The following is a 24,189-nucleotide window of genomic DNA, read 5'->3' as shown; positions in this document are numbered from 1 at the left end:
AGGACGCTGCCACTATGGGAGATCACTGCATAAAGATTTATACAGGACACTGTAGTTGCCACTACAGGAGCTCACTGCATAAAGATTTATACAGGAAACTGCAGCTGCCACAACAGGAGCTCACTGCATAAAGATTAATACAGGTACCTATAGCCATCACTTTGGGAGCTCACTGCATAAAAATGTATACAAGATGCTGCAGCTGCCACTATGGGAGCTCACTGCATAAATATTTATACAGGTACCTGTAGCCATCACTATGGGAGCTCACTGCATAAATATTTATAAAGGACACTGCAGCTGCCACTACGGGACCTCACTGCAAAAAGATTTATACAGGATACTGCAGCTTCCACTGCAGGAGCTCACTGCATAAAGATTTATACAGGACACTGCCGCCGCCACTACGGGAGCTAACAGCATAAAGATTTATACAGGATACTGCAGCTTCCACTGCAGGAGCTCACTGCAAAAAGATTTATAAAGGACACTGCAGCTGCCACTACGGGAGTTCACTGCATAAAGATTTATACAGGACACTGCAGCTGCCACTATGGGAGCTCACTGCATCAAGGTTTATACAGGATCTATGGGAGCTCACTGCATAAATATTTATACAGGTACCTGTCGTCATCACTACGGGAGCTCATTGCATATAAATTTATACAAGATGATGCCGCTGCCACTATGGGAGTTCACTGCATAAAGATTTATAAAGGACACTGCAGCTGCCACTACGGGAGTTCACTGCATAAAGATTTATACAGGACACTGCAGCAGCCACTACGGGAGCTCACTGCATAAAGATTTATACAGGTACCTGTAGCCATCACTACGGGAGCTCACTGCGTAAAAATTTATGCAAGATGCTGCCACTATGGGAGCTCACTGCATAAAGATTTATACAGGACACTGCCGCCGCCACTACGGGAGCTAACTGCATAAAGATTTATACAGGACACTGCAGCTGCCACTATGGGAGCTCACTGCATAAAGATTAATACAGGCACCTGTAGCCATCACTATGGGAGCTCACTGCCTAAAGATTTATACAAGACACTGCAGCTACCACTACGGGAGCTCACTGCATAAAGATTTATATTTTTACTATTATTATTTACTGGCCTAGGAAGAGGCTGCGATGCTCACCGAAGCTCTGGATCTGCAAGGGTGCCAGTAGTCGGCCCTCTACCAATCAGATACTGATGACCTATCCAGAGGATATATCTTACTCCTGGAAAACCCCTTTAACTAGAACATTTCCTTACATATATTATATAGCACCACATCTGCAAAGTAAAGGAACATCATGATACTATTTTTTAACAATGTGTTCATGGTCAGTTCCTTCTAATTGATAATACAGTGGTAAAAACTAAGGAAATAATTTGGCCTTCTTTGTAAATGCAGTGAATCAGTTGTGCTTTTTCGACATTAATTTGGTTGCAAGAAATGAAAAAAATTTTTTTTTTCACATTTTCTAATTCAAGAAATTGTGAAAAGATCGAAGGAAGATAATTTTTCCATCAAACCTCAACCTCCTGACCAGTATATGGTGTTGCACCAGTTAGCTATTATCTATATTGTATCTATATATGCCCACGTACTTGTCAGGCTGCTCTTATCTGCATCTGCTGTTTGGAATAAAAAAACAATATCGCCCAGTTCTATTTTAGCTTTAACCAAGCAGAATGAAACTTGGCATTAAGTCATAGAAAATAGCAACTGCAATGTCACATAAAACAGAATGTTTGCCATGAATTATAGTGTAATTCTGTACCAGATATAATGCCAATGTGGTTTTTGCTAGGAATAATGCCCAATGTGCCCCAAAATTGCTAAAAATAACAACATGTAATAAACTTGCTGGTCACTCCTATTGGTACTGCAGCAGAAAACGTACTGAAATCAATGTGGAGGCGGCAGCACTTGTGTGTGACTTTGTTTACTATGTGCTTGGATCTTTCAATAACTTCTTTACATAGCGCCTCTCCATTGATGTCTGGCTGCTCACGACTACTTTGAATTGCTGAATGGGGATACCGTGACTCTCTTTCTCCCAACATATCAGCTGGAACCTGCTGCTATGGATTGGACTACCTTGCGGATATTTCAGAGTGTTATCAATGCATTGAAAAATGTTATATGCCAAGTTCACCTCTGCTAAAAAAAATTGGAGTAGATTTCTATGATATCAAAATGTTGTTCCTTTAATATTTTCATAATCAATAAATTAAACACAATGGGAAGATTTACTAAGCCAAAAGCTCTAGAATTCTGGCTCAATTTGCACCAAAAAGCTGGCATCAATACTGTGCCTAGAGAAAAGGGGCAACAATTTGCAACAAAATTGCACCAGAAATTTGGAGACAATTATAGAGCAGGAGAAGTTTAGCAGATTGATATAGCAAATTATAATGAATATTTTACCACAATGGGGAGATTTACTAAGCCAAAATGAATCTTTTCAACACAATGGGGAGATTTACTAAGCCAAAAGCTTTAGAATTCTGGCTCAATTTGCACCAAAAAGCTGTCAACCATACTGTGCCTTAAGAGAAAAGGGGCAACAATTTGCAACAAAATTGCACCAGAAATTTAAATATTGTCAAATATTGGCGCAAACTAAAGTATCTAAAGATGTGTCAAATTTATCGGGCACTATGATACACCAGTTATAAATCTGGCACATTTCCAGACTGTCTAGTCTTAGGCTGTCTAAATATTAGATACGATTAGTAAATCTGCACCATATTTTTTTTCACATACAATTGGGTTCTATATTATTGTAGCTTAAAGTAACCTGTTGTTGCTTTGTTATAGAGCAGGAGAAGTTGAGCAGATTGATATAGCAAATTATAATGAATCTTTTCCCACAAATCTATATTTCAATCTCCATCACCTCCTGCTCTATGACAAGCTGCCTGCAATGTTCATTATGACAGTTTTTTTTTTTTTTAACTTGACACCACCTCAGATAGATCTGTTTGAATTTAGTGTTTGCCATCTCGAGGCTCCAAAAAGAAAACCCTCTCGTAAGTGCTTTGTAGTTCATACTACTATTTTCAAACGTTAATATGATAGCAAAGAAACATTGGTGGTCATCATGATCTCTTAACTTAAGCACTGCGGTTCACAGGCTATGGACACCTTTGGTTGCAAGTTTTTATGCTTTTTTACCAATTTTGGGCTAAAAAAAATCATGTTTTCAATAGATTTTAATTAAAACATTTCAACGGCTTCTCCTCTACAACTTTCAGTTTCAGTACATCTACAGACTGCTCTCTGCCTCACACTGAATCTGCCAGGGAGCTGCACTGATAGCTGAATCTGTAGCCTATATCTCCTGAACTCCTGACAGCTCATAAACAGTCATTATAGGTGAATTCTTATCAAACTGATTGTCTATGAGTGTCTATGAGAACAATACTCTGCAGCTATAGTGAAAGCGAAAGCTGTGGAGGAAAAACAGCTGAAAACTTTTAATAAAGATGAACTGAAATTATTTTTTATTTTTATCCCAAAATTTGTAAAATGCAATGATAAAAAATGCCCTCTAAGGTGTCCATAGCCTTTAAAACAGAAGCAAACTGACATGGATTATAAATATTTTGCCATATCGTCCATAACTTATAGATATGTTAAAGGGAATGTTTTAAGTGAAGATGACTTCCAGTTAAGCAGCAAAATAAAACAGTAAACGACAGACAGAATTGCTCCACAGAAACAGTAAGGCACATTTCATATGAAATGTCAAGAAATCTACAGCCGGGTTTACCAACCTTTTCTGTTCCAGACCTGAAACCTATGACACACAGTAAACATTTGGAGAGCACAGGTCCTCTAGAGCGACTTTACAATTCTGCTGAAGAGGAGAAACCACAGTGTTCATAAGTGAAGGTTAACAGTGGGTTACTTCTTTATTCAAGTGCTCCAATGAATGGCCGACACTAGAGTTTTGGTCCATCCCGAGCCTTGTTCACAACCACAGTGCATTACAGTAAAATGTGTAGGAGCACCATGCGAACTGTCTTAAAGAATGGAATTCAATTCTATGAGATGCTGAGCAGTGTGTCTGCGTCATGCCCCTACACATATCTTACAAGTGCACTGCGCCCATGAACAAGGGCCAGAACGGACCGAAACACTAGTGTCGGCCATTTATTTATAGTCATTGGTGCGGTGCAGCTGAATAAATAAGTAACTTACTGTTAACTTTCACTTATGAATGCCGTGGTTTGTCATTTTCTGTTATTGGTGGATTTACCCTACCACAGAGCACTGTCCTCCAAAGTGCCGGCCATCTCTGATTTACAATGCTGATGTCATTTCTATACAGGGGCGTGAAAATGTTTAAAGCTGAAAGCGTAGACAAGACCTTTGCTCTCATCAGATTCTCTCTAACTCTCAGAAATGCTATGCACATAACAGTGCATGCAGTCTTGGAAATTAGCTTTAGCAATGTAGAATAGCATTTATTCTGCATTCTAGCATAACTGTAAATCAGCCTTACCTTTACCTGCAGAAATCCCTTTCATTTCACACAATGGATGGTTTATAGGTGCCGAACAACAGCATTTAAGATCTGTATCCTGTGTGATCATCTGACAAATAGAATAATAGTTTGATCACAGAAAATTCATATTTCACCAAAGAAATGTTCAGTGTTTGCTATTCCCCGTATATGAAAGTGCAGAATTTGTGCTGAAATTATACTGCCATCTCATTATAGAATATAATACTCCAGTATTGACACTTATTACCCACACCACATGGCCTTTTAAAGGTAATAGTAAACTATGTGACAAGAAAGCTGCCATAACGGCAATGTCCTTTGTGAATACTACTAGACGTCGAGTGTATGCCCTGACTGTCAGAGAACCATTCTGGCCAGTTCAGAGCCACAAAATCCTTCTCTTCCTCCCAATTACAATACAAAAGGGTGATGATGTTTTTAATTACTTATAGGAAAATAAATGTCATTCTTCATAAAAAAAAAATATTGAAAATAGCGTGTGAATCTAAAACCAACAGCGTCACATCTGATCAATATGATCGTAAAAGTGAGACTTCTAAATACAGAACCACACTGTGAGATGGATTCAGGGTGAGAAATGGCTCAGAAGTGTTACTTGCAGACTCAGCTGATCCTAGGTGAACATGACGTATCGCATCCGAAAACTGCAATTCAATGTAATGGAAAATCTGTCAGAGTAAAGTTACGTGTTTCTGATTTCTCACCCAGTAATTATTTTTGTTCTTCCACTTCCATAACAGTATACATATACAGTTCTAATATGATATTGGCCAGTCTAACTTCCATCTTGGTTTAAAGACATGGAAATGATGGATCACAGTTTGCTACATACAGTAATATGGAGACTTTGTAAGTTCTTTAAAAAGGAGTTGTGTATAAAGAACGCTTAGAGTGAGGAAATCTCTCTGAGGGCACAGAAATTGCTGCTACATGTGAAGTGTTGGGGAATGATGATTCTGATGAAGGAAAGAGATTTTCATGTCTGACAAAGTTTATGTTAAATTATGCATTCAACAGAGCAGTAAACGGTGAGACAAAGCACTAAATTTGTATCTTGATGCAAGTAACCGTTGTAATGTCTTCCCAAAAAGTGCTCAGACATGAAAGGGGAGGCTTAGTTCCAAAACCACTTCTCCAAATTACTGACAGATTTGTACTCCTGATGTCTTTTAACATGGTCACATGCTAGGCAAGCATGAGATTCCCAGAAATGGGACAAGTTCACAGTGTAGTGTTTCCTCCAGTTAAAGTACGCCAGGTACCGCTCAGTATCTTTGTTCAGCATTAACAGATAATCTGCCAGTTCTCTCGGAGAGAGAAAATCTTCGACGTGAATAAAAGAATCTGCTGGTATGTAGTTTTCATAGTTTTCCCTTGGAGGTCCCAACACAATGGGCACAGATCCAGCAAGTAGTGCATTGTAAAGTTTCTCAGTTATATAGTCTTTGTGGATAGAATTTTCAAAGGACAAATAAAATTTACAAGTAGAGATGGTTGGGATCAAGCTTTTATCGTTCAAGTATTCACCAAATGCCTGGCCAAAGGTTAGAATTTCAATGTATTTGTTGAGTTCATTATAGTACTTTACACGAACGTGATCTGGATTCCAGTTGCTTACAACCCAGCAAACCAGCTTATCTTTGCTTGGCACTTCAAATTCAAAGGGCTTTGTGCTTACGGCCATAAAGCCATAAGGCACTTGAATGTCTGAGTCACGTCTATAGGTCAATGTGAGATTAAATAAATGTTCAATGCCACTTTTTTGAGGTGTGTGAGTTGGAGATTCGAGATTCATCCAAATCCATTTCTGGAAGGGAGGTCTTGTTTGCACTGGTAGATTGGTCAGATCCCAGCTGATATCTCTGTGATGTATTAGCACTGCATGGGATTTATTGTAGAGATTACGATCAGTAGTCAAATGGCACCCATGGATATTAAAAAGAGCCTCGCAGGACTGCAATTCAAATGTCTGTCCAAATGGCCACACCCAAATAAGAATGATGGTATCATTATAATCATCTTTCTTAGTGGAAAAAAAATTCTTCATTTTTAGCATAGAATTAGCTGATTCTATAGGACTGGAGATCCAATTGTTTGTTGGCTTGACATATATCAGTAAACATACTGTGAAGCAAATCAGTACAATGCAGATAAATAGAAATGGTCGGAAGATGCCTTTAGATGTTGTCATAATTTGCCCTGAAAAACAAAAATATAAAAATGTATTCACATCTGTAATGTAACAGTCATTATAAAAAACACGAACACTAGATAATGGATAAATAATAATTTAAAGGGACTATATCATCAGAAAATTCTGAACTATTTTAACATTTTTGTTAAAGGGTTTCTGTCACCAGATTTAACCCTATTAAGCTAGCTGACATTAGCGATGTGCCTTTGTCGCCTCCTTCCAAGTCCTGATTGACAGGGCCAGGCAGCGCTCGCATCTGTCTGCCAGCCCTGTGCTCTGATATAATCTTGCGCCGTTTAGCATTCGGCGCAGGCGCAGTGAGGGAAAGAAGCTCGCAGGCTGCCAGTTTCCTCACAGCGCCTGCGCCGAATACTGAACGGCGCAATATTTCACCAGAGCAAAGGGCTGGCAGACAGATGCCTGGCCCTGTCAATCAGGACTTGGAGGTAGGCGACAAAGGTGGGAAAACTGAGCCTCTAGGAGCAGGAACAATGGCCCCCCTGCTCCTAGAGGCTAATTATCATATTATAAAAGTTAGATTTCTGGCATAACGGGGGCATAGATAAAAGTAGGAATAGGCTAGTTAGGTTTAGCTGACATTAGCACATCGCTAATGTCAGCTAGCTTAATAGGGTTAAATCTGGTGACAGAATCCCTTTAATGGGTTTTCTTCTTCACAGTAAGCTAAAAAGCAGCCCCTAGAAAAGAAGGACTATAAAAGAAGTCACACATCCAGATATCCAAAAATATAACAATCTTCATTTAAGGTGTAACTGTCATGTTTTGATTAAAAAAAAACAATTTTAGCATATGTTACAGCTGGTGCAGCATTATGCATGAAGAAATGTTTAGTTTCTTAACATACCACAGTTTTTCTTGAGCTTTGACCTTTGCTACTGCTGTTCTGAACCCTGCATTATGATAATCTCAAGATGGCTCTTCTGTCAGTTCTCAGAGGCCAAAACTGCTTTCCCTCACTTCCCATACGCACTTGCTGTAGCCAGCAGCTTCATGCCAGCCAATCAGATTGGATTACTGAGAGACACGCCTCCTCACTCTGAAGCCTAATGCAGGCATGCAGTGTGGAGGACCGCCCCTCTGTCTTCTGTTACACTGAGCTGGAGACAGGCAGGCCCTAGTAACGGTCTATTAAGGGACCAGTTGGAAAGGGATAGGGGACATTAATGAAAACTGTTATAAGGTAATTACAGATCTTTTGACAATCATAGACAGACTAACTCAGGTATACATGCCTAGTTCTAATAAACTAGCAAGTAAAAAAAATGACAGTTACACTTTTTTAAGCCATCAAGACACATCATGAACTGGGTTTACATTTCTGTGTAGGGACAGATTCTGGTCCTAGGTTCCTATTGTATACAATATTTTAAATTTTGGAGGCTGTAATAAAGATTGTTATATTTTTGAATGTCTGGATGTATGACTTATTTTCTAGTCCTTCCTTTTTATGGTTTGCTTATTAGCTAACTGTGATTCTTATGGCCAGTGTAAAAACGAGAATATTTTAATATATACATCGGCTATTATTCCTGCACTCCATTTTATTTAGTGTTCCCCCTACCCTTTCTTTTGCAATCACAGTAAGCTAACATTTACTCTTTTCTGCAGCTCACTTATCAGCTCTGCTGTGTAGACTGGGACAGAGTTATCAGAGGAATATAATACCATCTCTTTTGTACTGCTGGAGGCCTTGAACAGAATAGCAACGTTATACACAAAGCGAAGGTTCTATATGTATCTCTGCCGTCACTTCTGTACTTCCTAGAGACTGTAATAGTTTATCATTTTCTCATTCATTGCAGGAGCCATAACACTCACATTCCCAGCTGTTGTCTACACAGACAATACAGAAATTAAGTCTATACCTTCAATATGGCTTCAGACACATATAAGCAGTAAAGCTGAGAAATGAGGATCATTCTAAATTCAAGTGGTGTTATATCTACTATAAATGAATCAATGGAAGCACTTAGCGCACATTTTGATCAAACTTGTGTCGGGCCCATATACCAAGCGTCAAGGTGGCTTCCGCAGACGGGTCCCTATCAATAATATATTGCCTCTCTTGGACTTATCCAAGTCCACATTTTCAGGGCAGTGTAGGAACCACCTACATCTGTACTTTGCTCAGAAGCCCCAGGCAGATGGGCGTTTTCACAGTCTAAAAGAGGCGCTACCCTCAATAAATACTACAAGAAAATTTAGACTGGCACATTTTTATTCATAGTCATAGGTGCATATCCATAAAGCAAACATGGTTGATAAAAAAAAATGATGGCTGCACACACATATAAGCAGTAAAGCTGAGAAATGGGGATCATTCTAAATTCAAGTGGTGTTATACCTACTATAAATGGATCAATGGAAGCTTTTAGCGCACATTTTGATCAAACTTGTGTCGGGCCCATCTACCAAGCGTCAAGGTGGCTTCTTTATTTCTAAACTTTCTGCTCATCTAGGTTTGAATTCTGTTTTTGATATATCACTTCGAGAAGCTTCTTATTCTATTGTATCTTTCCAAAACGTAATTAGGTACAGTAGCAGAAAAATAAGAAAAACTCTCTACCATTTAATAGAAGAGAAGGGAGAGCAGCGCTCATGGGTACAACCTCTTTCTAAACGGGTAAGCTTGCTGGATTACAGAGGCTCACATTATGGTGTTGCGCTAGAAGCACAACACCCAACTTTTCATGTAGAATACCAGTGCTGGTGGTGCCAGACTTATCCATTAATGTGCACAGTCAGGAACAGTGGTAGGAGGAACAGGATCAGCGGCAGTGCAATAAAGTGAGTCAAGACAACAGATGTGGAGTAGTATTTGTTATTAATTATCTTTCTGTCAAAGGTAACACATTTCAGAGCCAAACAGGCCCCTTCTTCAGACCAAGAGCAGGTCTTGGTCTGAAGAAAAGACCCGTTCGGCCCCAAAACGTGTTGACTTTAAAAGAAAGATAATTAATAAAGAATACTACTCCACATCTGTCTTCCTGACTCACTTGGTTGTGCCGCCGTCAATCCCATTCCTCCTACCACTGTACTACTTAATGGAGCTAGGGAAGAAAAAATGAAGCAGAGGGCAACATACAGTGTTGAGTATTGTAGTGAAATAAAGAGGCTCACTTGATGTTGTAGTGTAGAGCCACAACAACTGTAAGAACGTTAGGTGGTATATAGACATACAACACTGTTGGACTTGCTGCTGGATCTATGGATCCACATCAAGGCCAGAAAAGACAGGTGCTTGGGCGTGAAGTTGAGTGAATGGTGAGACAAAAAAAGGATCCTGGTGCCAGTGCTTTCCAATTCCATTGCCTGGAATATACACTGACCTAAAGAATTATTAGGAACACCTGTTCTATTTCTCATTAATGCAGTTATCTAGTCCAGTGTTTCCCAACCAGTGTGCCTCCAGCTGCTGCAAAACTACAACTCCCAGCATGCCCGGACAGCCTTTGGCTGTGCGGGCATGCTGGGAGTTGTAGTTTTGCAACAGCTGGAGGCATACTGGTTGGGAAACACTGATCTAGTCAACCAATCACATGGCGGTTGCTTCAATGCATTTAGGGCTGTGGTCCTGGTCAAGACAATCTCCTGAACTCCAAACTGAATGTCAGAATGGGAAAGAAAGGTGATTTAAGCAATTTTGAGCGTGGCATTGTTGTTGGTGCCAGACGAGCCGGTCTGAGTATATCACAATCTGCTCAGTTACTGGGATTTTCACGCACAACCATTTCTAGGGTTTACAAAGAATGGTGTGAAAAGGGAAAACATCCAGTATGCGGCAGTCCTGTGGGCAAAAATGCCTTGTGGATGCTAGAGGTCAGAGGAGAATGGGCCGACTGATTCAAGCTGATAGAAGAGCAACAATTCGGAAATAAAATAGATAAAGTCTCTGTTGAAAATACTTGTCCTCTCAGGCGCTGCAAATCCAAAGACAATGTGGGAAAAGTCTGCTATATGAATAAATGTATGAAAGGATTGCGCTGCAGGAGAGAAGTCTTTTCTGTGAATAAAAGTTCCATTTTACAAGTCTTCAACTAATGGGATCACATGCCAACCTCTTCTTTCAGCAGAGTTCTATTGGAGATACCATCTAGATTTCTACGTGCATTCACTTATCTGGAATCTTGTGAGTATACCCTATTCACATGGTGCTTTAGGTGCCTGAACTCGCTACACCATAGTGTGCTTTTTCATCACATTACAGGTTTCCATACCAGTGTTGGATTGTGAGGTTGGCATGTGATCCCATTAGTTGAAGACTTGTAAAAGGGAACTTTTATTCACAGAAAAGACTTCTCTCCTGCAGCGCAATCCTTTCATACATTTATTCTGATAGAAGAGCAACGTTGACTGAAATAACCACTCGTTACAACCGAGGTATGCAGCAAAGCATTTGTGAAGCCACAACACGCACAACCTTGAGGCGGATGGGCTACAACAGCAGAAGACCCCACCGGGTACCACTCATCTCCACTACAAATAGGAAAAAGAGGCTACAATTTGCACGAGCTCACCAAAATTGGACTGTTGAAGACTGGAAAAATGTTGCCTGGTCTGATAAGTCTTGATTTCTGTTGAGACATTCAAATGGTAGTGTCTGAATTTGGCGTAAACAGAATGAGAACATGTATCTATCCTCTGATGGCTACTTCCAGCAGGATAATGCACCATGTCACAAAGCTCGAATGATTTCAAATTGGTTTCTTAAACATGACAATGAGTTCACTGTACTAAAATGGCCCACACAGTCACCAGATCTCAACCCAATAGAGCATCTTTGGGATGTGGTGGAACGGGAGCTTTGTGCCCTGGATGTGAATCCCTCAAATCTCCATCAACTGCAAGATGCTATTCTATCAATATAGGCCAATATTTCTAAAGAGTGCTATCAGCACCTTGTTGAATCAATGCCACGTAGAATTAAGGCAGTTCTGAAGGCAAAAGGGGGTCCAACACCGTATTAGTATGGTGTTCCTAATAATTCTTTAGGTGAGTGTACTTTGCCAATGTACAATTTTATACTGTATCAGCCTATGTTGACTGGAGAGCAAGGCTTTTTTTATATTTTGATATACTTCTCCCCACTGAAGTGCATTACTTATCCCTAAATCCGCTTCCCATTTTCCCACACTTTTATATTTTGTGGCCTTTACTAATTCTTTTTGTAATCTAGCGTATATTTGAGACATTTTGAGTTTGTTGCCAAAAAACGTGTAACAGAAGTCCAAAAGTGGCAATTTTGTAGAAAATTTTATTTCTCGTGTTGAGCATATCTAAATCGACTTAAAGCCGTAATGGCCGTGTCAAACAACAATTCCGCTATGGGTTTTAATTTACCTAATGTGCAAATGTGAGACACCTTAGTGATACCTCTGCGACTCCAGCAATTATTTTCATTTAGTGCCAAAAACTCCCTTAAAATTATATTATCCCAAAGAGGGGTAAAGTGTAATGCATATGTGACCTTCAAAATTACCTTTATCTTATTCCATACTTTCTGAAGCATCATGCTTATAGGGAAGGTATTTCCCCTTCCTCCTAAATAACCAGTTTCAAGTATACTAAATATGTTCTGTATGGGGTGATTATATTTTTCAGTAAGATACGAGATCAAGCAGCTCTCCCCAGAATTAATACACCATTGTACTTGTAAACACAAATAGTATACCTGGAAATATGGTAAGCCAAGGCCGCCATCAATTTCAGCTAACCACAGATATCTTTGTTTGATTCATACCCTTTTCCTGCCCCATATCAGATCGTTAATCAACCTCTCCAACAAGTTGAAGAAGTTATCTTCAATCCAGATAGGGCAGGTGCCCATCACGTACAATATCAAAGGCAGCAAAATCATTTTGACCAATGCAATTCTGTCAACCTGTGAAAAGGTCAGTTTCTGCCAGACCCTAACCTTCTCCTTTATTTTGTTTATCATAGGGATAACATTTAATCCAATATAGTCGTGTAATTTCCCAACGATTTTTATCCCCAGATAATCCATATGATCCGACAGCGATAATACCTTCACTTTGATGTCTCTTTGTGGGGCACTATGATTCAAAGGGAAGAGAACGGATTTGGACCAGTTTATCTCATAACCCGCCAGCTGACTAAACTCATCGATTGTCTGAATGACGCGGGGGACAATTCTCCAGCCGTCCTTCAAATACAGCAAAATATCGTCCGCATATAAACTGATCTTATCTTTTGCCCCATTTCCCCCAAATCACTCTATTTCATCATCCAATCTGATTCTACAAGCAAGGGGTTCCATAAAGATTGCAAAAAGTAAGGGGGAAAGGGGACAACCCTGTTGAGTGCCACACTGCAAGAGGATAGCGGGAGAGATTACCCCGTTAATATTGATTCTCGCTGTTGGCTGACAATACAACAGCCGAATCAAGTCTATAAAGCTATTTCCCAGGTTCATCCTATGCATAGTCTGCCAGAGAAAGGACCACTCCACCCTGTCAAAGTCCTTCACGGCATCTAAAAACAGGATGGAGCGGTCCTCCCCCCCCCCCCAATCTGTATGTTCAAGAATGTTCTGCGTATATTAGTCTGAATCTGCCGCCCGGGGATGAACCCTGTCTGATCTACGTGCACTAACCCCTTTATTACTCTTTTCAATCGATTTGCCAGTAGTTTGGCGACTATCTTATAGTCTGTATTAAGTAACAATATGGGTCGATATGACTCAACATTGTTCCCATCTTTCCCTTTTTTCAAAATTAAAGTGACGACAGCCTCCATTAACGATGGAGGCAATTTCCCCACAAGCCAGGATTCATTTAATACCTGCAATAACCTTGGCAGGAGCACCTCCCTGTGACACTTATAAATGTCAAACGGGAGACCATCTGACCTTGGCGATGAAGTCCCTTGAATCCCGGATACCACTTCCTGCAACTCACTCAACAGGATTGGGGAATTCAAATTAGCTGACTCCTGCTCTGAAAGTGAGGGGATTTTAGTCTGTGGCAATTAAAGCTCTATAAATTCCGCTTTGTCATTTATACCTGATCTACAGGGTGGGCCATTTATATGGATACACCTTAATAAAATGGGAATGGTTGGTGATATTAACTTCCTGTTTGTGGCACATTAGTATATGTGAGGGGGGAAACTTTTCAAGATGGGTGGTGACCATGGCGGCCATTTTGAAGTCGGCCATTTTGAATCCAACTTTTGTTTTTTCAATAGGAAGAGGGTCATGTGACACATAAAACTTATTGGGAATTTCACACGAAAAACAATCGTGTGCTTGGTTTTAACGTAACTTTATTCTTTCATTAGTTATTTACAAGTTTCTCTTTGTTTACAGCCATTGACATGTCGCCGAGGTTAACGCGTGAGGAGCGGATAGAAATTGTGTTGATGTCTGGTGAACGCAGTAACCGGGTCATTGCAGCAGATTTCAATGCAAGACACCCTACGAGACCACCCATCTCCCATGCTTACAGTTAGCAAACTGCTTGCTAAGTTTCGTGAAACTGGTTCAGTGTTGGATTTGCCAAAATGTGGACGCATGAAATCTGTCTCTAATGAAGAAACATCAGTGGCTGTCCTAGCTTCATTCAGCAAGAGCCCACAGCGTAGCACTCGCCGCATGTCACTGGAGAGTGGCATTAGTCGAACATCCCTACGGCGGATATTAGCTACTCACAAATGGCACCCTTACAAACTCCAGCTACTGCAGCATCTCAACGAGGATGACCCAGATCGGCGCACTGAATTTGCAGAATGGGCAAAACAAAAATTGGAACAGGACCCTCAGTTTACGCAGAAGATTTTGTTAATGATGAGGCAAACTTTTATGTGAATGGTGAAGTTAACAAACAAACCACCGCTATTGGAACCACCGCTATTGGTCTGACACTAACCCACATTGGATAGATCCCTCCAAGACTGTTGGAACAAAAAAATTGATGGTATGGTGTGGTATATGGGGTACAAAGATAGTGGGGCCATTCTTCATCAATGGAAACCTCAAGGCCACTGGATATGCGAAATTGCTACATGATGATGTGTTTCCCTCTTTATGCACTGAAGCTGGCACGTTCCCTGAGTTTTTTCCAGCAAGATGGTGCACCACCACATTATGGGTGTCAGGTCCGAGCATTCCTAGATGAACAGTTTCCTGGAAAGTGGATTGGTCTTCGTGGGCCAGTTGAATGGCCCCCAAGGTCTCCCGATCTGACCCCCTTAGACTTTTATATTTGGGGACATCTGAAGGCAATTGTCTATGCTGTGAAGATACGAGATGTGCAGCACCTGAAACTACAGATACTGGAAGCCTGTGCTAGCATTTCTCCTGCGGTGTTGCTATCAGTGTGTGAAGAGTGGGAGAAGAGGGTTGCATTGACAATCCAACACAATGGGCAGCACATTGAAGACATTTTATAAGTGGTCAGAAACTTGTAAATAACTCATGAAAGAATAAAGTTACATTAAAACCAAGCACACCATTGTTTTTCTTGTGAAATTACCAATAAGTTTGATGTGTCACATGACCCTCTTCCTATTGAAAAAACAAAAGTTGGATTCAAAATGGCCAACTTCAAAAGGGCCGCCATGGTCACCACCCATCTTGAAAAGTTTCCCCCCTTACATATACTAATGTTCCACAAACAGGAAGTTAATATCACCAACCATTCCCATTTTATTAAGGTGTATCCATATGAATGGCCCACCCTGTATATAAGGAGTTAAAGTATTTAACAAATTCACCTTCAATTTCCTCTGGTTTATCAGTTATCTGCCCAGCACTTGTTTGGATCTGTCTGATTTTATTACAGGACCTTTGATTTGTAATAATCGAGGCGAGTAATTTACCTGGTTTACCGGCCTCACTATAATAATCATAGCCTTGAAAAAACTGCTTATTTTGTGCCTTATTCATCATAAAAATTTTATTTTTATCTTTAGCTATTTTAAGCTGGGCCCGAATTTGCTCATCATTATTTTGTATAAGGGTTGCCTCCAGGTATTTTAGCTTCTCCTCCAAACCTTTCTCTTCTTGGAAAAACTCTGATCTTTTCACTCTAATCTTACAGTAGTACAGGCTGTGAAGAAACGCTTTCATCGTGTCCAACACAAAGTGAATATGCGTTGATCTTATATTTTGTGTCCAGAATTGGGATATTTCCTTACGGATCAGGTCGTGGTCTTTTATAATAAATATCCAATGTGGATTAAGTCTAAATGGTTTAATACATGTCTTTTGAACCCTCTCCTTAGTAGCTATCAAAATCGGGGAATGATCCGATATTCCATGTATCTCATATTTCATTTTGGTGATAAGAACTATCATATCGCTATTGGCCAGTGCTAGGTCAATCCTTGACATAGCCTTATATGTATTACTGTAACATGAATAAACCTTCCTGTTACCATATATATCCCGCCAAATGTCAATTAGCCCCATTTCCTGACAAAACCTATAGAGTAATGAATATTTTCCCTGAATCCCATTATATTTAATGACATTGGAAACTCTATCCATTTCGGGGTCCATTACGCAATTAAAATCCCCTGAAACTAATACCGGACACCGCTCTCTATTATGTATAAACGTTGTCAATTGATTGAGAACTGCCACGGCGAATGGTGGAGGGATATATAGAAAGGCCGATATACAAATCCGACCATTCCACTGGCAATATAAAAAAACTAATCTCCCATCGCTATCAATCTGATGTTCCAGCGGTTCGTAGTCTACCCCTTTATGCACATATACGCTAACCCCATGGGAGTACGAGGATAAACAAGAGTGGAATTGATGTTTTGCCCATTTTTTCTTCAGATATAATGGAATTTCCGATGAGGCATGGGGTTTCAAGCAAACCACAATCGCAAGGAGATGTCTAGAAATCAAAACAATGATCCTCTTAGTTTTATCCCACAACCCTCGTACGTTCCATGTTAAAACTTTATGACTCATTCAAATTTGAGTTATATAGGGGGGTCTCCCTTTACCCCATGAAGACAGCCGTCACAGTGAGGAAGCCGGCGCCAGGAGCATGGCCTTCTCTCACTGCGCTTGTGCCGAATACAGAAGTGAACGGCGCAGGCGCGGGATTTCCTCAACGATGCATGGAACTTGGACATCAATCAAGAGGAGCGGGGCGGGCAGAACGGAGGACCCGGGTGGGATAAAGGGTGAGTAGACCGAGCCTCTAGGTGCTGAATCTACGCCCACATAGCACCTAGAGGCTCATTAGCATATTGTAAAAGTGTGTATTTTAGCAAAACGGCTGCAGGGACAAATGTAAAAAACACACTGTTATGTAGTGCTGACATTAGCACATCGCTAATGTCAGTCAGCTACATAACAGTAATTCTGATGGTAGAAACCTTTAACACTGGCTGCCTGTAACCTTTTCTTTATATCATAGTATTCTCTACGTTTATTTTGCGTGTCTTTTGAAAAATATGGATATATCTGTATCTGACTGCCATTATATTCAATCTCCTGCAATTCTCTCTTGCGCCTAAGGACCCAATCCCTATCGTTCGAGCATAGCATTTTAGCCAAAAAGGTGGGGGGGGGGGCACCGATCGGGGGCTTTTTTGATGGAATTCTGTGGGCTTGCTCTACACAAAACATGGGCGACCCCTGACTAGGCCCCATTGATTGTATGAGCCATTTTTGTAAAAATCCGGCCGGATTCTCCCCCTTCGCCCCTTCGGGAAGACCTATTATTCTCAAATTGTATCTACGATATCTAATCTCCAAATCTGTCAGCTTCGCATTTAACCTCCTACGATCTTGATCTAGATCTTCCACCATTTTTGCGCATGTTCTCATGATCCTTTTTTACTTCAACTAATCCTATTCAATCTCTTAACCTTTGCCCTGATTTTATTCATGTCATCCTTAATTAATGTGATGTCAGTCTGTCAAGCTCTGTCCAATGAGTTCTAAAGCATTTGGCTGAATATGAGCAGATAATATTGCCCGAAACACTTCAGAATTCATCCTGCTGCTTTTGTCAGCAGTCACATCATCAATAAATACAAGAGAACCAGTTCCATTTGCAGCCATACATATCTCACGCCATGACACTACCACCACCATGCTTCACTGATGAGGTGGTATGCGTAGGATAATGAGCAGTTCCTTTCCTTCTCCATACTCTTCTCTTCCATCACTCCTGTACAAGTGATCTTGGTCTCATCTGTCCATAGGATGTTGTTCCAGAACTGTGAAGGCTTTTTTAGATGTCGTTTGGCAAACTCTAATCTGGCCTTCCTGTTTTGAGGCTCACCAATGGTTTACATCTTGTGGTGAACCCTCTGTATTCACTCTGGTGAAGTCTTCTCTTGATTGTTGACTTTGACACACATACACCTACCTCCTGGAGAGTGTTCTTGATCTGGCCAACTGTTGTGAAGAGTGTTTTCTTCACCAGGGAAAGAATTCTTCGGTCATCTACCACAGTTGTTTTCCGTGGTCTTCCGGGTCTTTTGGTGTTGCTGAGCTCACCGATGCGTTCCTTCTTTTAAAGAATGTTCGAAACAGTTGTTATGGCCACGCCTAATGTTTTTGCTATTTCTCTGATGGGTTTGTTTAGTTTTTTTCAGCCTAATGATGGCTTGCTTCACTGATAGTGACAGCTCTTTGGATCTCATCTTGAGAGTTGACAGCAACAGATTCCAAATGCAAATAGCACACTTGAAATGAACTCTGGACCTTTTATCTGCTCATTGCAATTGGGACAATGAGGGAATAACACACACCTGGCCATGGAACAGCTGAGAAGCCAATTGTCCCATTACTTTCGGTCCCTTAACAAGTGGGAGGCACATATGCAAACTGTTGTAATTCCTACACCGTTCACCTGATTTGGATGTAAATACCCTCAAATTAAAGCTAACAGTCTGCAGTTAAAGCACATCTAGTTTGTTTAATTTCAAATCCATTGTGGTGGTGTATAGAGCCAAAAATGTTAGAATTGTGTAGATGTCCCAATATTTATGGACCTGACTGTATAGAGTTACATATGTAGGAAGTATGATGAAGCGCTGTAAAATGGTAAACAAACCATAAACAATTAAAATAAACACATAAGCTTGATGAGTACAATGAAATGAATTAAGGGAATATAATGAAATGATGGACTACAATAAGGGCCTCCTTATTTCAATGAGGCCCAATGGTGAAACAGTTTAAAAATCTAAAACATTTCCCTCCTCTTCAGTAGTTCAAAAGGGTACTGTACAGTTTGGTGGATTTGATTGGCCTCACACTAAAACCTGTAAAGTCTCAGGTGTGATGGATGTCCGCATGTCATGATACACTGTGTTTGGGGTAACCACTGTGCACATTGGAGCGGTGTTTGTGGAGATGTCCCCACAGTGACAGTGTGGTTCTGCCTATGTACTGAAGGCTGCATGGACATTCTAGGAGGTACTGTATATTAAATATGAGGGGTAGTAGTTCATAATTGTGGACATTTGAAACGCCTCTGAGGTCACTTGGCTCTAGAATGTTTTTTTTTCTGGTTGGAAATGGAAGAACAACACCTGCATCATTTGATACAGCATTTACAGCTGCCTGGTGTAGCATTTATAGGTAGATGGAATAAAATTTTTTTTTTTTTTTTGGGGGGGGGGGGGGTCCTGAGTTTGCTTGGTCCTATGAGGTACATGTCCTCCTGTAGGTAAATCTTGTTTTCTTTTGGGAGTGACTTAAGGAGAATTGGATCATTAAGTAAAATGGGCCAATATATGATTATGGTATCTTGGATGCTTTTGTATCAATGGTTATATGTGGTGATCTAATTATGCTGGAAAGAGCTGGTGCATGACTTGGTTCTGGGGTATAAACAATCCACAAGCCTGTGATAATTTGGAGACTCTTTGAACTGCTCCATTAATTATTGCTGAGGGGAATTGTTTAAATATTTTTTTGGAGAATAGTGAATTGCTCTTTATAGTCTTTGGGCCAGATTTATCATTAGCTAAAACTGTGCAAAAAAATTTGACTTTTTTCTGCTCTGTGCTATGCTCACCAGTTTTCTGAAAATGGGCGTGTTTTCTTATGTAAATGAATCTCTAGACAGATTTACTATTGCGACTATTTAAAAAGTCGCAAAAAAGTTGCAAACAAATGCACAATTTCACTCCAGTGAGGACCATGCTTATCTTATGAGACTTTTTAATAGAACATGCGACTTTTTCGTAAAGACATGCGACTTTTGTAAAGCTGCTTACTGACGGATAAACTGCTACCGTCAAACCACATTTATTACAGTCTTAAAGGGCCGATCAGAAATCTGACTTGGCTAAAACTGACTTTAGCCATATGTGAAAGTTGAGTGAGCTGTCAGAGTAATGATAAATCTGGCCCTTTATCATTACTGCAGTTGTGCCGGATTCTCTTACACTGCGCAAAAGGGATATTGTTGTGCCACTTTTTATAGTGGGTTACTTCAGTAGCTGAGTAAACTGTTGAAGTAGAAATTTTTGAAATGGGTTTTAGTAGTAATCTTGTTTTTCTCTGAAGACATAGGTCAAGGTACTCGATGTGGTCACCAGAGATGTTGCCTGTGAAGGATTCAGTGGTCCCATCCCAGATAAATATCAGATAGTCAATATATTTTTTGTAAAACATTTATATGCTGGGACCAAGTGTGCATGGAATAGATAAATTGGCTTTCAAAGTCTGCTATGTAGAAGTTTATGAAACTGGACACAAATCTTGTCCCCATCACGGTCCTGCATGTCTGGAGGTATATTTGTGTTTGAAATTGGAAATAGTAGTGTGTAAGATTTAGTGTAAATCATCAAGAATAAAACCTTTTTGTTTGCAGGACATGGTGGGTTCATACCCATATTTTCACCCAGACAGCCCCCCTGACAAGAGAATCTGAGAATTTCATGCTCCAATGCGCTCCCTTGCCTTGCGCTATATTGTGCAGGACACGGGCTCTTTTGTTTATCATAACACACTGCTGGGCGGAAACTTCCACCTGGCAGTGTGTTCGGTGACGTCACCGGCTCTGATGGGCGGACTTTAGCGCTGCTCTAGCCGTATTACTGGCTAGGGCAGCGCTAAAGCCCACCCATCAGTGTCGATGACGTCACCAAGCTTCCTGGCAGCCCCATGAAGTACGTGACCGAAACTCCTAAAAATGCCTTTGTCCTGCGCAATTTAGCACAGGGCATAGGAGAGCAGGGGGGCTGCCTGGGTGAAAATAGGGATATGTCTGGGTTCAGCTCTGAACCCGGACAACCCCTTTAACATACTGTCCATGGATGCTTCATCAAATGGTGGAACAAAGAGATATGTTCAGCTGTGGGGTCTTGTGGTAGTTTTTCATATTATTTGATATCACCAAGGATGTGTAAAGCCTCTGCAGTATAATCCTCCAGATTTTGGATAACAATCTTACTTCCTTTATCTGCGTTTCTGATGATTATGTTGGGATTATCTGCTAGGGATTTAATGGCTTTTCTTTCATCTTTGTTGAGATTGTTTCTTGTTCTGGTACTGGTGTTGATGGACAACACATTTTTCGCCCACAATCACCTGTATTAACTACTTAATTCTGGAACAGATTATTATCATTTGTATTTTGGTTTTTGTTCAATTTTACAAGAACTCCCAATTCAGCTTAATTTATATGATCGTAAGTCATGTTTTACTATGACTGAAGAAGAGGCTAGTCCACAAAACACATGATTTGGACTATTATTGTGTCTATTATCATCATTTCGAATAAAGTTCAACCTATATTGGAAATTGTTGGCACCAGGATCCTTTTATCTACCGTGGTTCTCTCTATACCATTTAAAACATATATTACTTTATAACAGTAATTCAAAAACCCTTACAATTAGACCTCAACATACAAAGCGGACTGCACTCTCCCACTAGCAATTTCAGGGGTATTCTTGTGTTACTTTGGGGCTTACAGTATTCAGCTAATAGAAAGAGGAGAGGTTGCTTTCCTTCACAGACTAGTGATATTTAAAGGAACTTTCTAAAACATAATGCGTTTCAGCCTTTATTTTTTTAAAATTTATATTTATTAAGAAATGTACCCATGGTTCAGAATGAATTTTCTAACTTTTGCTCATCTATCCTAATAACTAAGAGTTCTGTGAGAATCCTGTCAAACCACTTCTCAGATTTTCCTGGACCCTTGTGAATATGATATGTGGGGTTACTGCTGTTACATCAGAATTTTAGGCATTGAGCAGAATCTATTTCGATAAGTCAATATATCTTCTTTAGTAATCAGATGAAATACTTTTTTCAATAGTAGGTGGACTGTATGCCACTCATATTCTTTTTTCTTTTATTGTGTTCTGATTTTTATAATTTTTGGTTTAGTTTTAGATATGCCATTTCTAACAAAAATATATTCTTACTTAGAGTCTAAGCTCCCCTGGGGTATAATGGGACATTTCGATATCATATATCCTTTCTTTAGACACTTAGATTTTTTTCTCTGTTACTATCTAGAGAGGAGATAGCAGCAAGCTTCTGTCTCAAGCACACAGAGCTACAGTAGTTTGAATCAGCCAGAGATAAGAAATTTCATAACACAGCCATAACACAAGCCTCATATCTCACTTCTGTGAAAGACTTAGGGAAAGATGTAACAGCCTAAAACATAACCTGCCAACAGGGATTTTAAATTAGTTGAGAATGTGGAAATGCGACAAAGCACATGGATCTAGAAAGACTGAAATTCAAAAATTATACAAATATTATAGTATGATTATATCAAAGTAATAATACTTATTTCAAGATGGACAATTTTATATTGTTTCTCATGTGTTCTTTGATGAAGATCATTTCTTAAAGGGGCATATACAGACTATTTTTTTTATTAGCATCTGTTTTCTTGGGCTGTCTTCTACAATATAAAATATTTGGAAATTTCAATAGAAAACCTGTTCAGAACCCTACGTCTGATTCAAAGTGTGGAATGCAATGATGTCACCACACACACACTAATCTGATGGCCATAGCCATCTTTAACCACTTCCAGACCAGGCCATTTACACCCCTTCTTGACTAAGCCTAATTTTCGAATCTAACATGTATCACTTTATGAGGTAATAACTTTGGAATGCTTTTACTTATTCAAGCATGTTTTTTCGTGACACATTTTACGTCATGTTAATGGAAAATTTTAGTCAACATGCTTTAACTTTATTTCTAAAAAAATCCTAAAGTTACTGAAAATTTGGAAAAATTCACTATTTTTTAAATTTGAATCTCTCTGCTTGTAAAACAGATAGTGATCCCTCATAAAATACTTATTAACATTCACCATATGTCTACTTTATGTTGGCAGAATTTTGGTAATGTAATTTTATTTTTTAGGAGGAAAATTCCAAAAAATTTCCAAAATCAACTGTTTTAAGGACGAATTCAGTTCTGAAATCACTTTAGAAACTACACCCCTCAAGTTATTCAAAACTGATTTTTTAGAAATGTTGCTAACCCTTTATGTACTCCATAGAAATTAAAACAAAAAGGAGGTGACATTTCAAAATTTCACTTTCTTTTGCAGATTTTCCATTTTAGTCCATTTTTTTCTGTAACACATCAAGAGTTAACAACAAAACAAACCTTAATATTGATTACCATGCTTCTGCTGTTTACATAAACACCCCATAAGTGGTCATAAATTGCTGTATGAGCACACAGCAGGGCTCAGAGAGCAAGGAGCGCCACATGGTTTTTGGAGGGCAGATTTTGCTGGAATGGTCTTTGGGCGCCATGTTGCATTTGAAGATACACTGAAGTACCCCTACAGTGAAAACCCCCAAAAAGTGACCACATTTTGGAAACTACACCACAAAAGAAACTTTAAAGGGATGTAGTGAGGGCTTTGACCCAACAGAAGTTTCATAGAGTTTATAACACTTGGCTGTAAAAATAAAAAAATGGTGCTTTAGACTCAAAGGGATAACAGGAAAATATAACCCCACAATTTGCTACCCATTTTCTCCTGAATTTGTGGTCGTAAAATGCTGTTTGGTGACATGCCAGGGCTCAGAAGAGAAGCAGAGGAATCTGGATTTTGTAACATTGAATTTGCTGAAATGGTTTTTAAGACAGATAACTTTTTTTTTCTTTTTTTTTTTTGTGGGACAAGCTGTAGTTTTTATTGGCACCATTTTGTTGTACATTTGGTACATCGATTTTATTTCATTTTTTGGGGGGTGGGTGAGGTGGGCAAAAATTTAAATTCAGTGTTTTTATTTAATTTTTATTTTTTTATGAGGTTCACCATGTGGTATATATGATATGATAACTTTCTTTTTTTTCATGTTTTACTACTTTTGCATAATAAAATAAATGTTTATTAAAAATCTGTTATATTTTGCATCACTATATATTAACATCCATAACATTTTTATTGTTCTGCCAACGTAGATGTCGGAGGGCTTTCCTTTTGTAGGACAG

At 39.5% G+C, this 24,189-nt stretch overlaps 1 protein-coding gene and 1 long non-coding RNA gene across 5 annotated transcripts in view; both read right to left on the bottom strand.

Moving 5' to 3' along the window:
• Positions 1-360: 360 nt before the first annotated feature.
• On the bottom strand, positions 361-798 carry LOC120998201. Its single transcript, XR_005778315.1, has 3 exons — positions 724-798; positions 492-539; positions 361-392 (listed from the first exon to the last, which is right to left on the bottom strand). It is a non-coding gene; the product is annotated as an uncharacterized LOC120998201 (long non-coding RNA).
• Positions 799-2,639: 1,841 nt separating this feature from the next.
• Positions 2,640-24,189, bottom strand: part of FUT9 (fucosyltransferase 9) — a 208,763-nt gene continuing 187,213 nt past the window's right edge. For all 4 annotated transcript variants that reach the window (XM_040428779.1, XM_040428778.1, XM_040428777.1 and 1 more), the window contains one exon: positions 2,640-6,736. In XM_040428779.1, coding sequence (XP_040284713.1) covers positions 5,652-6,728 — 1,077 coding nt within the window. In that variant the 5' untranslated portion in view covers positions 6,729-6,736 and the 3' untranslated portion in view covers positions 2,640-5,651. The remainder of the gene's footprint in view (positions 6,737-24,189) is intronic.

The sequence above is a fragment of the Bufo bufo genome, chromosome 4 (assembly GCF_905171765.1).
Source record: "Bufo bufo chromosome 4, aBufBuf1.1, whole genome shotgun sequence".
NCBI classification, from domain to species: Eukaryota; Metazoa; Chordata; class Amphibia; order Anura; family Bufonidae; genus Bufo; species Bufo bufo.
Note: the sequence above shows the minus strand (reverse complement) of the source record. Positions and strands in the feature narration are given on the sequence as shown.